This window comes from Ciconia boyciana, chromosome 7 (assembly GCF_034638445.1).
Source record: "Ciconia boyciana chromosome 7, ASM3463844v1, whole genome shotgun sequence".
Taxonomy (NCBI): Eukaryota; Metazoa; Chordata; class Aves; order Ciconiiformes; family Ciconiidae; genus Ciconia; species Ciconia boyciana.
In genome coordinates this window covers 37,794,234-37,813,747 of record NC_132940.1, presented here as the reverse complement: position 1 = coordinate 37,813,747, position 19,514 = coordinate 37,794,234, and the positions used below count along the sequence as shown (strand labels likewise).

The 19,514-nt window shown below is 49.5% G+C and overlaps 1 protein-coding gene across 2 annotated transcripts in view; it reads right to left on the bottom strand.

Annotated features, from left to right (window-relative positions):
• Window positions 1–4,149: 4,149 nt before the first annotated feature.
• BOK (BCL2 family apoptosis regulator BOK) overlaps window positions 4,150–19,514 on the bottom strand; it is a 50,008-nt gene continuing 34,643 nt past the window's right edge. Inside the window, exons 6-7 of one of the 2 annotated variants that reach the window (XM_072867191.1) lie at window positions 14,136–14,341; window positions 4,150–8,675 (exon numbers count right to left, since the gene is read on the bottom strand). In XM_072867191.1, the coding sequence (XP_072723292.1) occupies window positions 14,138–14,341 (204 nt within the window). In that variant the 3' untranslated portion in view covers window positions 4,150–8,675; window positions 14,136–14,137. The remainder of the gene's footprint in view (window positions 8,676–14,135; window positions 14,342–19,514) is intronic. The other variant, XM_072867193.1, reaches the window with a different exon arrangement.

Sequence of the window (19,514 nt, the reverse complement as noted above, 5' to 3'; positions counted from 1 at the left end):
TAGTGGGTCCAGCTGCCTCTCCCCTTCGCTCTCCCCGGGAAACCTTTCCTGCCATCAAGCAGAGCTAAAGCTGATGGGGACCTCTCAGCGTTGGCACTCTCTCAGCATTGGAAAGCCCTTCCAGGAGCTCCTGGCAGTGGTCTCCCTGCACTTACTGGCCCCATTTCTAGGCTGGGAAAAATCCCCATGGAGCAGCAGGGTCTGCAAAAGGCTGAAGGAGGTGGGTGGAGGGCAAGGGCTGCTCCACAACAACTTGACTCAGTTGAAGGGTCTGTGTTTTCCCTGACAGGTTGGAGAAAAGCTCAAACGCTCTTGAACTGCCTGGTCATGTTGGCCTCTATTTTAGTTGGTCAAAGCAGGCTGAGCCAGGGTGTCCACTGGCTCCCATCCCCATGCAGGGTGGTGGGGTGATGCTGCTGGAGACACTGATGGCTCTTCTCTTGCAGGCTGTTTTCACAGCTCAGCCAAACTCTATCCCTAGACATGTCTGTGGAGAGATGGAAGGTCCTTATGTGCCATGATGCTTGTGGCATATTATTATTAATATCATTATAATTATTATATTTTATAATATTATTAATATTAACAATATTAACAATATTACTACACCTCACCTGAATCCATGCCTGGCTGCCAGCCATGTTGCTAACAGGTCCTTGAGCTGCTTTTCTTCTTTCATTGTGCCTGAAGTATTAGGCTGAGTGGAGAAGCATGACTGTCTCCTAGTCCAGGCAGGGTGAAGCAGTGTCCCAATCACCTAGCAAAACCAATTCATGTGGCATGAAGCCTTTCAGGAGGTAAATCAGCTGCTCAGCCCCTGAAGACATCTCCTTGCACTCCCTAGGGAGCTCCATGGCATCAAGCCTTGGTGTTCTGGCAAGCAAGCCTCTAAATGATGCTCAAGTAGACTCTCCTGTGTGGGCAACCTGCAGCCATCTAGCAGCAGGGAGACATTCACGTGGGAAGGAGCTGCAGGGTGAGTCCTCCTCACTGTGCTGGGGCTGTGGCTGTGGCAGGACCACTGGGCACCTGCAAGCAGCAGTGCTGCCTGCACCCACACAGGGCTCTCAGTACAGTGAAACCCCCTGGCCTGGGCACACACCCATAGCTCATGCCAGCCTCCCAACCATATCCCATTTTTATTTTCTACAAAGCTTTGTCCTCTGCCTAAGACCACAAAAATCAAGTTAAACAAGAGGGGATGCAAAAAACCTTGCTGGCAATCTGAGCTCCAGACAGTGCCCAGTAATCCCACCTCAATGGGGATTTCAGCAGAATGAGTCCTGGTGCTCAGGATGGAGCAAGGGGAAATCAGGGCCACAGCAGGCAGATGGCCCATGGTGGCAGGACCTCAACCCAGCAGCATGGCGAGTGTGTGGAACCAGTTATGGACGGCGAGGATGAGCAGATAAGACAAACCTTTTCAAAGCTTTCATCAAGCAGCTTGTCACGCTGCAACCCAACTGGCCCTGCAAATCCTGCTGCGGGCAGGGCTGGGGCACCCCAAGAGCATCCCATGTGCTGCTCTTAATGGAGAGTGAGGACAGGAAGAGGCATTTTTCTATTTCAGCCTGCCAGTGCGGGACAAAAGCGTTCAGACCACAGACGGTTTGATACCACACTGGCTTTTAAGTACTCAGGGCATCAAGAATGTGCTCCTTGTTTGATCCTGCTGCACGTTGCACCTCCTTCTGCTGCACACAAGAGGCTTTTGCTCAGTGCAGAAAGGATAGACCTGCCTTGGGTGCGCAGTGCCACTCATCCCGCTGCCATCCTCTCCCCCTGCCTACCCCCCCCCAAGGGCAAGGGACAAGCCACACCTGATCACGTCCTGCCTGCAGCCTCCCATGGGGACAAGAGCTCCCAGGCAGCCCGGAGGCTGGGCTAGCATTTGCCAGGAGTTGGGGAGATGGAGAGGAAGCAGGTGGAAAAGCTTCCCTGCTTCCTGCACATCTCCTGCCCCATCAACTGCCACTCCAGGGCACAGGGACGAGCCCTCCTTGGCCACGCTCTGGCGTGCAGTGGTATGGGGAGCCAGGCCAGGGAGCACCACCTTGGCCATCGCCATTTCCCTCCAGGACCAGGAACAGCCGGGGCCACCACTGCTCCATCCCCAGGACCAGCTACCTTGGTTCCCTCCTTGCACACTCTAGGACCATCTGCCTCCTGCCTTCCCCCTGCTCCCTCACAGCTGCTAGAAAGGATGAAGAGGTGTAAGCAGAGAGGAGGGGCAGGACAAAGCAGCATTTTGGGGAGGATTCAGGCATCCAGGCTGGGCAAAATCCTGGTGCTGGCGTCGGCCTCTCCAACCCTCCACATGACTGCTTCCATCTCCCACTCAGGGCATGGAGTAACAAGACGATCCATGATTTAGGGTGAACAACAATTTCTGATACTGTGTGAGCAGATAATAAAATGGCAGCTGGTATTGAATGGGGATAAATGTGTTTTTCCTATTTTCTTCTCTTCACAGTCTTATAATGTGCACTAAGGTGTTCCCTCCCTGGAATAAGAGCTCAGCTTTAGCAGATAGTTCAAATGAGAGGTGCATGTTAAAAATTATTTGGAAAAGAGGAGCCCGTAAAAGGGAGAACATCATTACAGCCCTTTACACATCCATAATTCACTGAGTGCATTTCTGCTCTCCCGGCTCAGAAGGATATAGCTGGACTGAAAAACGGTCAAAAAGCAATAGAGATAGCCAAAGGTCTGCAGTGGCTCTTATACAGGAGTATATAAATAGTCCAGCACTTCCATCCAGGGCAGGATTTGTGGCTCAGGGACTTCATATTTAATAGCCCATGATAGAGATTTCCATCACTGACTGGAAGAGCATTTGTGGGAAGAATTACTGCCCACACAGCTTGTTCTTACAGCAGCCAGCAGGACCAGCAAGCTCGGTGTGGCTGCCAAGACCAGAGGTGCTGCGTGGTCAGCAGCAGCCCCGCATGAGCAGCGAGATGCAGCTCCCACCTGGCCCAATGTCCCTTTGTCCCTCATGGTGGCCTCATGCCTGGGCTTTGCAGCTTGTGCGTGCAGCTGCTGGCTGCCCTGTCCAGGGAGGTAGATCACATCGCAGCAACTCCTCTCTTCCCTATCTCTTCAAACACTTGATTTTTTTTTTCAATAAGTGGGCTAATTTGGCTTTTAAATACCTGGAGGGACTTCACACAAGTGGCTGCATGTGTGAAACCAACTTCAATATGGGTGAGCTTCAGAAAAAAAAGCAAACATTTGGGCTGGCGAGTAATTAAAAGGTGAGGACCATCCACCCACCAGGCTCTGTGCTATTACCCGAGGTGTGCAGGGTATGCAGCTCCCGTCACATCGGTCTGGCACCACCTTGTGGGTAGTCATCTTCTGCTCCTGGCCACCATGGTGTTTTGTGGCCCTGTAGCACAACATGGTAGCACAGCTGGAAAGATCTTTGGTATCCAAAATGCTATTGCCTTTATACCCGCAGGCTGGAGCACTCACGTGGCCAGGAGGACTTCAGCTCCAGCCTTTGTCCTGAGGGCTTTATTCTGCTTTAGACTACAGGCGGCCAGACCTTCATGGGAGATGTGGGTCCGGATAACTGACTCCAGGTCTCCCACTCCTGGGCAGGCTGTAGGTAGACGGAGAACACTGAAACCACCTTCTCCTGTGCTCCCATTGAAAAGAAAGCAGGAGCTGCACAAATACCTCAGAGTGTCTGAGCCCTCCAGCACTGAGTTTCCAGCCGCTCACAAGGCAATAATACCATAATAAGCCACTAAGTGGCTTTTGAAACCATTAGCCAATTGCTGCATTAAATGCTCTCGGTGCCACGGCGGAGGCTCCGTCATTCCTCGGCCCCCTTTTCGGAGAGGCATCAACAACGAGCTTCCCAGAGCCTCAGGTGGGGGGAGGGGCGGGCGCCGGGGCAGGGGCGGGGGCTGCCCGCCTCATTGCAGCAAGAGCAAGCTTGGGTGATGTCCCTCTTGCACTGAGAGGCGGCGGTGGCCGCTGGCTCACCCGGCTGGGTGCACAGCCTTCTGGCCAGGATGGGGTCCTGGGTGGGGGAACCCACAGCATGGGCAAGCCAGAGCAAAAAGTGCAAGTGGGAGGTTTTGTTTCAGCTGGCAATGATGAAGTCTGGCATACAAGTAATCAGCTTTAGCATCTTACTTTACTTTGAAGGCTTTTTAGTTTAATGTAAATAAAACCATCCTGGAGAGAACAGGTAGCAACTGAGGCCAGAAACCATGAGCTCCCACAATATTGGGCTAGCATAGCTGTTACCCTTGCAAGGGCTAGCCAAGCTGATCATCCATCATCCTGCCATAAACTTTGCTAGGAGTCATGAGGGGTTCCAGTGAAAGAAGGTCTTCAAATGGCACAGCTAGGCCAACCCAGTACCAGCCTGGGCAGCATCCCTGGGCCTGGCAACCTCCAAGGCCTGTTCCCCGCCTGCCACCCCAATGCTTTCCCTGCAAGGCTGCAAGAGGACACACCGAGGGTGACCTGCACCCAGGCTTGCAGGAATCTCTTTTAAAAAAATAAGCTCTTGGCTTCTTGGATGCCTCGGACCCAGGAGAGGGCAGCAGCAGCCCAGGCTGCAGCCTCAGCTACCCTTTCCAAAGCTCGTCTTCATCTCCTAAGCTGCTCAAAGAAAGCTGAGAAAGAAAAGCAACGTATGGAGGGAGAAAGCAAAAAGCAAAATCCAGTGGGCAGGCTAGCAGCACTCTCTTGGGCCTCAAAATTGTTTGCTTTCAAGGTGGAAGTGGAAAGGAAATGGTCTTTCTTTGACAACAAACTGGTGTGCCAGGGCTTTCCATGGCAGTCTTTCATTCTTTTGATATTGGTGGTCACTGTACGGATGCTTTTTACAGCCTCCGAAAATAAGGTGGAGGTGCTGGGGATGTTCCCAATAGAGGTGGAAAGTAAGCACAGGCCATTGCATGTGCCATTGCACATGCAGTGAGTGCACTTCACACTTTTGCGGAGATGCTAAAAGCCCATGAGATCCTGCTCTGGAGCTCTTATGGCTTCACTCAGAGCACTTCAGGATACTGAAGCGTGATTACCAGTGCTTCATGGGCACGCTGGCTGCCTTTCCCTCACTGAGCTGGCTGCCCCTGAAAGGGAATGTTGGAAACAGGGGAAGTTTCTACTTCTCCACCTTGGTACCCCAAACACAAGCTCCCTCCCAGCCCGGTCTGACGTTCACAACTCAATGCTGTGAAAATCATACTGCACATTTTCACTTGCAGCATCACCTTTTTAGGTCAGCATCTCCCTATGCGGCTGTGGCCCTGCCTTCCAGCCCAGCCAGACTGGTAGCACCCTCCTGGTTTTACTGGATGAGATCACCAGGATGAGTCACATAGCAGGTGAGTGGGAGGAGGACATCCTTACAGCCACACTGAAATCCTAACCACCGCTTTGACAACATTTACAGAGCCAGCCTGGCTTTTGCTGCAGGCGCTTCCATTTCTGCATGTGTTGGTCTTCCCCAATGGCACATGGGTGGCAGCATGTCCCTCTCCCAGCTTGAAGCATAAGGCTGAGCCTGCAGCCAATGTGGCCTCCATTCTGAGTCAGGCTCAATTGATTCTTTTGATTATTTCTTTTTTTTTGTTGTTCACACCCTCTGAAATCACAGCAAAGTGCAAAATTGTTGCTTACAAAAGCTGTTCTTCTGAAATGAGTCATTAAAGAAGGAGCCTTGTCACTCTGCCAGACACAGACTGGTTGCTTCTCTAAATGTAACGACATGAGAAAACAGCTTGCTGCTCCCTTTGGGCTTCAACCTGCCTGCACCCCAAGTGCTACCCAGCTTCCATCCAGAGCCTGGACAGACTACCTCCTGTATTGTTGCCACCTCTTCGGATGACCAGCCCTTTTCACCCCTTTTTTGGGTGAAAGCCTCGCATGTCTAAGGACCCCAAGCTGGCTCTGATTCGATTCCTTTAATTGTGTGTGCAACCAGGAGCTCTTGCATGTCTTTATGGCTTGGAGCACAGAGCGTGCTCATCGCGGGGGGGTCTTCTAAGGAGATCACATGTCCCATTGTGTGTGCTGGGAAAGCCTCTGGGAGCCACTGTACTTGAAACTGTTGGGCTGATGAATGCAATGATCCTCAATGCCTGTAGGTGCGGTAACATTTTGGTGATGCTGTGTTTTGTACCAGGCTAGCAGCTTGTTTGGGGAGCTACCACTGTGTCCAGAAGTCCTGCAAAACAGATCTTTTATTCTTTTATTCAGAAAACCATTCAGCCAACCTCAGTCTTGCCTCTTCCATCCACCACTCCCTCCCTGGTGGCACCAGGCAGAGGAGAGGCTGTGGAACAAAGGAGCAGCAATAACATCTTCACATCTGACGCTGCGTCCACACCAGCTATTGGGAGACATTACAAAAATCACAGCCAAACTCTTGAACCTATGAGGGCCACCAGACTTATGCACCAGATTGGTACCAGAGACAGGAGTCAGATACGGGTCTTTTGGAAGCTTGTCGCATGTTTCTAGTGAGAGACCAAGAGCACCTCTGAAGCATGAAGCTAGAGCTGCTTTCCATGACTGCTCTTAGTTCCCTATCTCCCTTTGTAGTCTGGAGCTGACATAGCCCCAAAAAAGCATTGCTTAGATGCCTCTGGTTCGCCTCCACCCAGCTGTAGGCAGCTCACAGCAAGCTGCAGAGGACAGATCCCTGAATTTTCTTTCTTTGTTCTTTCCTCTCCTCTGCAGACACCCCCCCAGCTGAACGCTGTGATGAAGCCCCTGGCCTGGATGCTGGGCACCTGGCTCTCAGACCTTCCTTACAATAAAGACCTTCCAAGACCTGGAAGAAGTGCACATCTCTTACATGGGGCAGCCCATGCTCAACTTATCCTAAGTCCAGAGGTGTGTTGGCAGCAGCTTTTGGATCGGAGCAGGTATGACTCCAGTGAGATTTCTTGGCTTCACTTTTTTTTTTTTTTTAAGCAATAAAGTAAACAGATTTCATCCACCAGGTGAGAGGATTTGACAAGATCTGGCTGGATGGCCTGATAATTTCATTTTTCTTTAAAACTACTGATTGTTTGCAGCACTGTTGAAACATGTCCTATGCTGCACACCTGCAGGCAACGAAGGCTCGCTAGCCTAAAAGCATGCCGACATACCTGAGCATTTCAAAATTAATTCATATGCGTGTCGTGGAAGAGACATAAATGGACAGGATCAGCAAGGTGATCATAACTTGAAGCATGCAAAGCAGCCTGGGATGTTATATGGTGAAAAGTAGTACGGGACAAGCAACAGAGGTGTTGGAAGGGGGCTGAGAAGTGGAGCTCTGTGGGCACTGCACGTATCTTCCAGCAGCCCCAAAGCGGCCAGAATGGCATCGCCACCAAGAATGGTATCACCACCAAGAATGGCATCACCTGGACTTTCTTAGTGCAAAAATCAGGAGCCAAGTATCAGAGCACGGCCTTGGCTATTGCTTGAGCAAATACAGTCAATAACAGTCTTTGAAAGGTCAGCGATTCTTCAGCTGAAATCTGGTGTGCACTGTTGCATGGATTAGCCAAAAGAAAGGCTGCGGAGGAGATGCCCTGCATTCCCGCTATGCGCTGCTTGTTGTGACAGAGCTGTCAGCCAGGAATGGGATATTTTTAGCCTGGTTTCCAAAGGAAACAAAGCTCCAGCAACCATGCTCCATCTGTCAATCCCCACCTGCAACTTTTGAATGGTGGCTACCTTTAAAGACCTTTTTTTTTGCCAGGGAGATACCGCATCAAAACATCAAACACCCATAAGCATCAGGAAAACAGGCAACTGGGTAGGGGTAGAAACCTCTCTCCTCCCAAAGTCACAGAGATGCTGCCACCTGACTGCCTGGCACTGTCGCCCTCAAATATCCTGCGTGCTGAAGAAGCCTTACTGATGTTCACCCCATGTTGGACTCAGGACCACGACACAGGACACCTGGCTTCACCAACCGCAGCACTCATGGGCAGGGATGGACGCTACCCAGGACAGCTGCAGTCCTGCACTGCTGGCACGGCTCCTTCCCCTCCCTTGGTAAAACTGGGTGGCCATGGTTAGGAGGAGACATCCTTTGTGTAGTGGCAAAGCCAAACAGGAGGAGTAACTTGGGTATTTGCCCCCAGGGAAGCCTGCGGAGCCTGCAGCAGCTGCAGGCACCCAAATTCCTCCTTAACAGCATGTCTTCACTGTGCTCCCCCCCACCTTGCTTCCAGTTTCCCAAGCAGACAAATTCCTTGCAGAGGCACCCTGTGCCAGACCTGAGCTATCGGCCTTGAAGAGACATTGATTTGGCAGGATTATAATACCTTAGTTCACATAGGAAACATATTCTTTCCACTTTTCAGCCCTGAACATTTCAGTAATTGATAATTTCACCCAGCTTGCCACGTGACAGTGCCTGGACAAGCGTCTTGGTTAAGCTCTTCTTGGGTCTGTTGCACATTTATCCTGTTACCGTTGGGGTGGTGGCTGACGATACAGCATATCCCCGGTCCCAGGACAGGTCACCATGGCCAAGAGGACTGGTGTTGACTGTTTCCAGCAGGCATGTCCCAGTTGCACAACAAAGGCACGTACAAAAACTGCTGTTTCATGAGGGAGTCCTGGGCACAGATTTAGCAGCAGCAGCTCCAAGGTTGCCTCTGTCTCCTTTCCAACCGAAGGACGCAGAGATGGAAATGCTAAGAGGAATGAGATGAAAAGCGAAAATATTCTTGAATAAGCAAGTAGTAATGATATAGTAGTAGAGTAAGCCCAGGCCAGTGGGTTATGGAGGCATCCAGCCCCGATTAGTGCATGTAAGCCTCGCCCTCATTAGTGGAGACCTGGGCAGACTCAGCAGTGCTGTAGCACTATAATGTCATTTTTACTCATATGCAACATTTATCAGCTGTGGTATGGGTGACCAAACACCCAGCCATAAGAGCTGGTGGGGGATGGTCAAGTATTTGAGCCAAAAGCCTTTGTTTTTGAGGGGAAAGAAATAAATCTGTTCTATTGCCTCCAGCAAGCGACAGATGAAAAAGGCCAGCCTTGCTGCTAAAAAAAAAAATAGGGCATTGAGAAAAGGGAGTATTTGGGACAGAGTGCAGCCCCAGTGCCAGTGAAAGGTCGGGCTGCCCAAGGGAGCTCCTCAGACAGCTGCTCAAGAGACTAAGGAGCTATGGAGTATCTCGAGCCTGAACATAAATAACTAAGTCTGGCTACAAGCACTAGCTGTGCAAAAAAGGGGACTTCTTTTTTGCATGCTTATGTCTTCCAACCTTGAAATATTATTCTCCTGTTGCCTAAAGCACTGGTGTATCCAGACATGGAGATTTTTCTTTTAATCCTGCATTCACTATCTAAGTACTATGAATGATCATGTGTTTAAATAAAATAGCATTTCCTCTGAGACAAGACCAGGCTAAGCACTGTGGGTTTTTTGCTGCACTACAGCATTTTTTGTAACCTGATTCCATGCATCCAGCCAGACACCAGCAAAGCAATGCACCAGAAGTATAGATTCATCCACCTCGAACCTGACACAAGTAAGGTGGCCACCATCAGTGCCCAGCACACAGGGAGCAGCCCAGCATCCTCCTGACCCATCAGTGCAGCAGTAAAAGCAGTGCCAGGGGAGGAGCACTATGATCATTGTTCTCTAGTGCTGTTTTCAACATGATATGGAAAATTACTGGGCTGCTCTAAAGAGTTCTTCTGTATTTCTCGTCAGTGGGTTCAGCATGCCCTTTCTGGCACTAACAAACTCATGTCCAAAGCCCCATGTTTCCAGGACTGGCTGCATGCCTTTGCCCAGAGCATTTGGCTCAGTAGCTCTCTGGTCACAATAAATCAGAATACCACTCACAGGAGACACGAGGCAGGGGTCTCCTCTCCTGAAATGATACGTTGGTATTTCCTGAAATAGTTTGTAAACCAAAAAAGTACTTAGTGTGTAGCAGGAATTACAATCAAATAGAAGCTGGAGTCTTTGAGATGGCAGATGGTTGGTGACATGCTCATTACCTTCGTTGTACCCTACTGTGCTTTCCTAGGAGGTGCACACACAGAAAGAGTGCTGCGTCTTCCCACTGCTCCCGTGAGTTGGCCACAGTTGACCCTGTGGTAGAAATAGAGAGGTGCATGCCTTGGTTCACGAGCTCCTGGATCTAGAGTCCTCCTTCTATTGCTAGGGTCGTATTTGGCCAGCTGCTCCTTCTAAGGAGGGTCAGATTTAACAACCCACTAAACTTGTCAACACTCGCTGTATTTGATTCTGTGGTGCAGGGTAGAGCTTGTGGCCCAGGTAAGGTGGGGCTGTGGTGGTTTTAACCCCCACTTGCAGCCTCTCCATCCAGGAGTGTTTGGTGTGACCCATATAGCAGGTTCCCTATTAGAGACCCTGCCCGGGCTGTGGCACTACCAAGAGCCTCCACACTGCTGTGATGGGTGGTTTCCTCTGCTGCAGCCTTGGCAAGATTGAAGAGTAACCTAACCTCAGCGCAGTCCTCTTTTTTGTCTCCTAAACTAGGAGAATCTCCCACTGTCTGGAGGTGGTGCCTTGAATGAGGGTAAGGATTTCATCTGAGTTACTGTAAGTGAAAGAACTTTCAGACCCAGCTGACGCCCAAGTTTGGATCTAATTACACATTGCCTTCAGGAGCTCTTGGAAATATTGCCTAGCGTCCTTGCTTATCTTCTCCCTAACAGTCTTCAGAAGCTATTTCGTGGATTACAAGATGAGGAGGTTAAAGCAAAGTTGCCATGCTGAGCCAGGCCAAAGAGCTGTCCAGCCCAGAACCCTTCTCCAGCAGTGAACAGTGGCAGGTCCTTAGGGAAGAGAATAGGAAAGTCTTGCCTCAATACCCTTGTATGGCAGCTGAGTGCATTTGTCAATGCTGGTCTTCTGGAAGGACTCGAAGTTGAGGGAAGGTGGGAGTGTCCAGCACCAGCTCTCCCTGGGACATGCTCATGCTTGCCTGCCCATGTGCCAGGAGGTTTAGCTGCTTTGTGGGCAGGAGACCTGGACTTCCCTGTGTCGGGTGTTGCTCTCTTCCATTGGAGCTCCAGCTGTTTCCAGGCCCTTCCACTTCTGCTCTGCAAACAAGTCCTTCCACTTAATAAACAACTTTTGGGGGTTATTGTTGTATTTTTTGAATACATTGTGTCTCTGGAAAAATGAAAACAGCAAAATTCCCTGCAGGTTGCTTTCCTGTAGGACATATGGGAGCCACACAAATCCAAGAACAAGCTCCAACTCCTGGTCTGATCTCATAGCTATAGGAACGTAGTCACACTTTTATGGGCATGTATTTCATTTTTTATTGATTGGTATGGATTTTTAAATTTTGTTCAGCTTTTTCCTGGACTTTGGATCTGGCCTTCAGAGGCAATCAGCCGTTACTGAAAAACTCTGGCAGACCTTAAAAAAAAAAATCCTGAATTTCAGAGATTCTCAAACTTTTCTTGCGGTTTCCCATGGTTCATCAGTGGGATTATCTTGTGCTTTCCTCCTGCTCGCTCCCCTCACACAGAGGTCCCTGAGCCTTTGAAAGCTTTGGCAGCTGGTTGACTTTCCAGGGCATTCACATGTTGCTCCTGGCCCTAGTCCCACCGCTGGTGGCTGGTCCGGGCTGGCAGCTCTGATCTTGCTACCAGCTCTGATCCATGCTGACCGTCCCTGTTATTTCTTCTTATGCAATAGCAGCTTGGTGTGACACAGCAAAGCCAGTTTTGAGGCACTGCAGACACTTATTTGCCTCAAATCATCTGTGCGTCTGAAGAAAGGTCTGGCGAAGAAGGGGTGGCAGAGCCAGCTTCATAAAATCAGCAGCTCCTTGAGGCTCAAAGCTCTGCTAACTTTGAATTGAGAGTCCTAAATTCCCTTTGCATCATCTGGGTTGAGAAATGAGAATCTAACCCAGCCAGGGCCAAAGACAATAAAATCAGTTATGTCTTTTAATTATGGGGTTTTGTTTTTTTTACAAATGAAGCAGATTAAAAAAACTATGCCAGTTGTGTCTTGTTTATGAACAAAAAACTGCTGCAGAGAAGGTTTCTCTGGGGTTGCACTGTTGGTTTTAAATGGATCGCACTACAGAGCTTCACCATGGGCCTTCAAGGCAGCTGGACTCTGCTTGCGCTGCCAGGTGCCCATCTCCTTGGGGAAAGCTGCCCCAGGTCTTTCGCTGGTGGCTTCTCTCCTCGTCAAATGCAGCGGCCTAGGGGTCTGTTGGAAAAGCAGGAGGAGCAGCCCTCCTATGGCTTGCATAACCCTGCACAGCAGGAGCAAATCTGCCCTCAGAATTTCTCTCCCTTGCTCGTCTAATCATCGGGATGAGTCATATCAAGCTTCTTTGAAGCAAGAGCTGCATGTTTTCATAGCCTGTAGCCTGCCCGGGTGTCCAACAGCAAGGGTCATGGGTGGAGGGTCTCAAGAGCTCTGCTCTTCTCTCCCGCAGACTGGCCATGCTGCCCCACCAAGGGGATTTTCCAGGCAAAGTTAAGGGAGACTAAGGAAGAGTAACCAGCAAGCAGACAAACAGTTCTGGATACCTTTCTTCAGGACAGTGTAGAGTCACACCTACTGAAGGCATACTGTATCTGGATACTAACTGTAATGTTTTTTATTCCCTTTTCCTAACTATAATGGTGCCTATGCATGGAGGCTCGCAACAGCACAGCTGCTCAGCCAGAGCTGGGAGAGCCAGCTGCCACTGTGATGCCACTGCCAGCATCTGTGTGGCAGGTGGAGGGCACAGCTGGAGGGCACAGCTGGAGCACCAGCGGCCAGGCATGAGGTTGTGCTGGCTGAGCGGTGGCAGAGAAAAGCAGGAAGAAAAGCTAGAGGGGCATTATCAAAAGCAGACACGACTCTGGTCTTGCATCTGCTTTGCTTTCTTGAGCACACGTTGGCTAGAAAAGCAGGGTGGCTGCCGTTCGAAGGGCAGAAACCCCAGATTTAATTGAGGGTTTGAGTTTGTGTGGATAACGTTAGGGTGATAACACTGCTCCACGGCTTCAATTGCATTCACAAATGCATGTCCATAAATGTTTGTATCTGCAGAAGCAGCATTCTGAGCCTGGAAAGGGAGCCCAAACTCTGCTTCCTTGTGGTGCACAGGTTTTTTTGCTGGTTTGTTTTTTTCTTCAAGAGTGGCGATGGTGCCTCCTTTATTTAATGGCTTTATTTTTAATGCTTTATAGGACACATCACCAGGGAACCAGAGCTCTTAATTACAAACATTTTAAAAGAAAATGGACCACGTTGCTGTGGGTGGGTCTACTCAGCATCACTGCTGCTGCCTGGGAGGTGAAGTAAGACAACTGCCTGCCTTCCTGCCTGCGCTTTAGGACTGGCTTGGAGAGACCGGAGCTGCACAGATAAGGGCGATGTTTAGGTTCCCAGACTGCTTTTTAAGTCAAATAACATATTTTCAGCAGATTGAACTGTTACTAAAGGAGGAGAGGAAGGTGTCAGGGTTTTTTCCAAATACTGTTTATGTTCTCCTAGGAGTGCCTGGAGAACAGGCACGTTTTCAAATGTTTTTACTCTTTCGAGCTGTTTTTCTGTCTTCTGTGCACTGTTGACGCTCCTGCTCCTGGAAAGTAAGGCCAGGAAGCTGGTGGCTGTAAATCCCATTTGTCTGTGCCATGTATATACACCTCTGCCAGGTGTATATACCAAGCACTCCCCCAACACGCACTGATGCTGCTGCCTTTCCCAACACAACGGTGGCGAGATGGCGGCGTGCATGAGAGGTCTGCAGGGACACAGCACCGGGCTCTTCCCTGGCTCCTCTGGCTCTGGCTGTGGGAAGTGGCATCGGAGGCTGCCCACAGTCTCCCCAGGAGAGGATGTTGCTCTTTATCACACCAGGCTTTTAGGGCAGGGGCAGGCAGGTAGCATTGCCACCTTAAACCTGCCCATTTTAAGGGGGCAGGTTAAACCCTGCTCTGCTCTCTCATCCTATCATTCTCCAGCAAAGTCCATGCTCAGGAGCTGTCGGACAGGTAAAACCTGATTAATGACCCCTCTTGTCGTGGGAGACGCTGCTTGGTCTCATCCCATCCAAAACCCAGTACCAATTTGGTTGGTTTAATAGCACAGGTGATTATACCCAAAGTACCCATCCCTCATCAGAGAGCCCTTTGCTTGCCTTCAAGTTTGAGGCGCTCGGCAAACCCGGCGCATGGCGCTGGGCAGGAGGAAGACAGAAGAGCTGGTTTTCAGCATCATCCAGAGGCTTAACACAGCCATGTTCCCGCAGCATGTCCCGCCTTCTCGTGAGCCTCGTGCCTCCTCTGCATGGCAATACGTGGTGGAGCAAGCAGCTCCCTCAAAGCACCCAGGGGAGACGGTTTTCTGTAGAGGGCAGGGACAGTAAATTGGCAGGGAAGAGCCAACACACATTTATACACAGGATTAATCTGGGAGGCTGTTTCATGCTATTGTTGTTGCACAAGATTGCTGCACCAGTGTTTTGTGTGTTGCTCCCCTGCATTCTAAAGGCTCGTGTGCTGTGGCGTTCCTGAACCCTGATTCCTCCATGCAGCTCTGTGCCTGCTACTGATTCATTGCAGCTGCAGCTTCATCTAGTCTTCATCACACAGCATAACTGTATAGTAACAACAGTTTCTCTGCTAGAAATTGTTCCCTGGTTACTGTGAAATTCCTGAGATTTTTTTTTTTTTTTGCAGCTTCAGCCTAGTTGTCTTTCAGTTGTCTCACAGTGTCACCAGCGAGGGACAGCATCTTCTCATTCTCCTCTGAGCATCTTTGCCATGTGCCTGGTCTGACCCCTCAGTCTGAGGCTCCCAGCTGCCCAAGGGACACGCAAAGCTGGACAGACCCATACAGCCTGGCACTGAGAGCCTGGGGTGGATACTCATAATTTTTTCCCAAGCTTTTAAAGCCAGTGTTGTGTTAAATTAAACTTTAAGTCAGATAAGGTGGGGGAGACAGAAAGCAACTGACTCGTGCTTAGAGGCTGTTGTCCCCTGTTGGCATCTGTGTGGCAGCCAACCACCGCAGCAACTCAGGCATGCTGCCTGCCCATAGCACCGGCACGGCCTGGGAGCCCCAACCCAGCCCGAAGCCAGCACCCTGAGCACTTAGCCCACTGGGAAGAGCCTCCTTCTACAAACAGGGTCAGCCTGAGAATGATGCACCCTACAAAGGCAGAGGCTAGCTATGCTGTCCTGTCTGATCCCTTCAAGGGGTCGGGTCTTTTGTACAATGTAAGTTGTAGGAAGTTAAATCATCCTGTTTGCTCCCTTAGTGCTCCTTTCTTCCTTCACTGTTTGGTTTTTGTTCATGGGATGGGAGCAGTTCAGTGCTACCAGTGGTAATGGGTCAGGACAGGCCATGCAGAAACCATGGCACTATGAAATAACTTCAGCATGAGAGTTTAACGTTAAATGCATTTTGTGTTCTTTTTAACGTGCCTTTTCCTGTGTAGCTAGTTCATCACTAGTCACTGAAAAAGCCAGGAAATGCTGCAGAAAACAGCATTTGCATGCAGTCCTGCTCCTCCTCCTGCTGCCCCCACAGCCTTCCACACGCCCACGCAGCCTCAGCTGCTCCAGCGCAGGCTGGCGTGCTGGCAGTCCTACAGCTACCAGTCACACACACAGCGCTGCCTCACAGCCCTGCTGAGACACGAGCTGGAGGCCAGCTGCAGCTGGGGGAGACTGGAGAAAAGATTGCAAGCACAGGAAGAATCCTCCTGTTCTCCAGCTGACCACAGCTGCCTCTCAAAATGTTTCCTTGAGACAAGCCGCCCAGTATTTCATTCCTTCAAAGCCTGAGGACATCACTGTCCTTGGAGAAGTTGCTGAAGTAAATTGGAGGCACTTTGCTAAATCTTTTAAGTGAAAGATAGCAGGATTAAATTCCACTTTTGATATAATCCTCAACCCCATCTTCAAGGGAAGTGCAGCGTTGCCTCCAGCCCCGGCTGGTGCCTCCATGCTGAATCACTCTGATCCCAATGTAAACAAAGCTCTTTGAAAAAGGGCAAATGTTTTCTCAGCTGCTCTTCTTCCCTTCAAAAGAGGGGCTGATTGAAATTTTTATGTCTACAGACATAAATATCTGCAGTCAACAAATGCTTCTTAGTAAGAAGCTATTGTCACAGGATAACTGGTTTTTGGAAAGTAGATTATGAATCCACGGGACACTCCTGGACCACACCACTCTCCTTACAGCTTTTCCTTCTCCTTTCCTTCAGTGCTTTACCTTTTATGAACTCCTAAATGGGCTGATTTAAGTTACTGAAAATTAATCTTACCACATTGTCAGTTCAGGCTCTGAGTGTCCCCAAGACTTTGTTTCTGCTCAGCCCTGGAGCTGTGTTTGCCCCAGGAGGCAGCAAATATAAACAGTCCCTTGGCATGACATGCAGCAACGATCTGAAGGGCCAAAGTACTGAGGTGTGTGCCAATCTGCCTTCTCACCACAGCAGCCACTCGGGGAGCTGCTGTGCCCTTACCCATCACCAGATGGTTTATAAGCTCCTTCTCCTCCAGCTCCAGTTCTGAAACTAGAGCTGAAGCCTAAAACTGACAGGGCAACCTTTCTGCCAGCTCTGATGGGAGACTAAGGGCAGACTTAATACATGTGCTAAACTTAGGACTGAATGCTATGAACCTCAGCCCAGCTCTCCTCCACTTTGGAAATTGTTAGAAACTAGACTTGAGCATTCACTCACACAAGTTCAACATTTTCCAACCTAAGAGGGCAAGTTCACGCCACCCTGAGTCCTTGTGCAGCACAGACTCGCAGCCTGCCCTTATGGAGGGATGGGGACGATGTCGCCCGTTAATCCCTCTTGATGGACAGCAGTGCTCTTCCCTCCTGCCTTGGGGCTGAATCCCTGCCTGGATGCAGGCACAACCTCAGGCTCAAGCCCACTCTTGCCAGATGCTCTTAACACAACACCTTACCCTGGTGCAGCTTGGCAGCTTGCGGAGAGCCTAGCTGGTTTTGAAGGCTGCCTTCAAAATGTCACCTAGTACAGAGCACATCCCTGAGCCTCCAGCCTGCCCTGAGCTAGTCCCTTCGGAGACCAGGCTGTCCCGTCCAGCTTGGACACTGGCCTGCTGACTGCAGCAGCAATATTACCATGACTTTTACCTCCTTTTACATGGCCTTCACAGCACCAGTCATGTAACTATTTCACAGCAGCTCACTGTAGAAGAAATTAATGTGCTTAACAGAGACATCCCACTCAGCTACCCCCATGCAGCTTCCTCACTCCAACCAGTCATCACCTTCTTACAGAAAACCTGAAGTCTGTGTCAAAATAACACAGGACATTCTACTGACTTTTTTTTTTAATTAAACTGCTTAAATTTAAGCAAAGCTGCTGTGCAATTTTTCCAGTCTTCCCACTGATGCGCTGCAGGGTTTGGGAAGGATGTCTCATAATTTAGATCTAGCTAGTTACAAACTCCAGTAGGTTTATTGCTTATAACAACATACAGCCTTGGCTTCACTTTCTGAATCCATTGCTTGCTCTCAGAGGCAAAATGTTAGATTGAACGTGTAAGTAATTTTAGTAGTACTGTTCTTCTCCAGTTAAGCCATAGAACCCATGGGCACAGACAAAGGGCAAAGCATCTTTTCTCAGCCTCAAGCTGAGAGGCCATTAACCACAAATCACAGGCTCACAGCACGCATCAGCCCAGTGAGTGTACCCAACGGTGTGTACCCAAACCCTTTCAGCAGGCAGGAGAGGCTCTGAACACAACACAACACTTTTGGAGTTGTTTGCTCCCTTTCAAATGCCATTCGTGCTTTCTCCTTTTCCACCCTGTATAAATGCATGATGTCAGCCCTAATAAAAGGGAAAATACACCAGGCAATGGGGCCATACTGTGGGTATGATGCTGTTCAGGATAGCACCCAACTCTGCCATAGCACCAGGTGTTTTGGAAAGGGTTGCCTTCTCTGGGAGAAAAAAAACAACCTGCTGGGTCAGATGGCCATGGGGGTAAGACACCTTTCCCCAGGAGCGCTGGCAGCAAACCCTACACTTGGAAGTGTTGAGAGGGAAAGCCTGACAGCACAGGCAAGGGATTTTTGCCAACAGAAGCTTGCCAGGGTTAAGAAGGGCAGTCTGGCCATCCCCTGGCTGAGGAACTGAGAGCAAAGTATGTTCTAGCAGCTTACCAGTGATTTAATTTTTCTTTTGAAGTGCCAAGGAAATAAAAATAAAAGGCTTTTTTTTTTTAATCCCCTTTTTAGATTACCAGAAAATCCACGCTCAATTCTGGTGGGAAACAGGAACAAACTGTCCCCATGGCAGCTACTGCGCAGCTCCCAACTCACACCTCCACATTAGGAGGCAAAAAGGTGACACCCTGATGCTGAGAGGGCTTCAAGTTCAACACTCGGGTTGCTTTATGTTACCTGGACAGTGTCACAGAGCATTGGGAGAATGGATCTGCATTGCAGGGACCAGCTGCAGGAACTCCAGCTGCTGCTTAATGAAAGTCAGGTGAGATACTGTGAGGGAGTACCTTGTGCTGCGGGACAGAGAGCTATTGCAAGGCGTGATCCTGCCAAGGGGCCAGTCCTCTCAGCTCCCATCAGATTAGTGTCGACGCAGGTAGTCGGTACTGAAAGGGTTAAATCCCTGACAATCCCTGACTAAGACCTTACTGTGAGTTTAACTTGCATCCTTGTTCTCTTTTGTTTTCTTCCCCTGCAAAGATAGTTTTGGTTACCTGCTGAGCAGAGTTGATGATAGGACATTTCCTGTAACTTCTTACCCCATAGGACTAAGCAGGCCTTGAGCAAGCTCGTTAGGCTTCCTAATTAAATCACTGATAACAGGAACTCAGGACGTTTGTGCCGAAGATAAGCACCAAAGAACTAGTTTAAATCGACCCCCTTGTAACATTCCAAGGCCGAAGGACTGATGAGCTAACTCAATGACTATATATGGACAAAGAAAGCCCAAAGTTCAACTAGCAGACAACTTGAGGAAGACTATGGAAGACCACGGGGAGGGTGAAAAGACCCTAACCCTAATTTTACTGCTTATGCTTGGACTATGTAAATGAATTTCAGGAACTCATCACCATAAAACTGCCCTTTTCAGGAAATCTGATGAATATGTATGATTTTTCTGTATATGACCTGATGTGTTGTGCTAACCTGGCGGAGCACTTGTGGCGGAGCAATCCCCAGTGCTGCCCAGCACTGCAATAAAGAATACCTGCTTAATAGTAATCCCGACTATTGAGTCCTGATTGTGGCTTTTCACGGCAACAGTACTGCCCATAGTCCTCCAAAGTCCAAACCAGTTGCCCTGCAGTTGACTGAAGCCCAGTGCGAGTCATGTTCCAGCAGGGGATGGGAGTGTTCTGGAGGTCAAAAACACACCTTATCTTGCTTAAACTCGGAGCTTAACAAAAGTATTAGTGAAGGTCATGAGATAGGGCCAGAAGTGGAAATTTTAAACAACAGGGAATTGATCTCTTCGGTGCTTTTTTCCTGAGCTTAGCTTCAAAATTCAGTATTTGACATA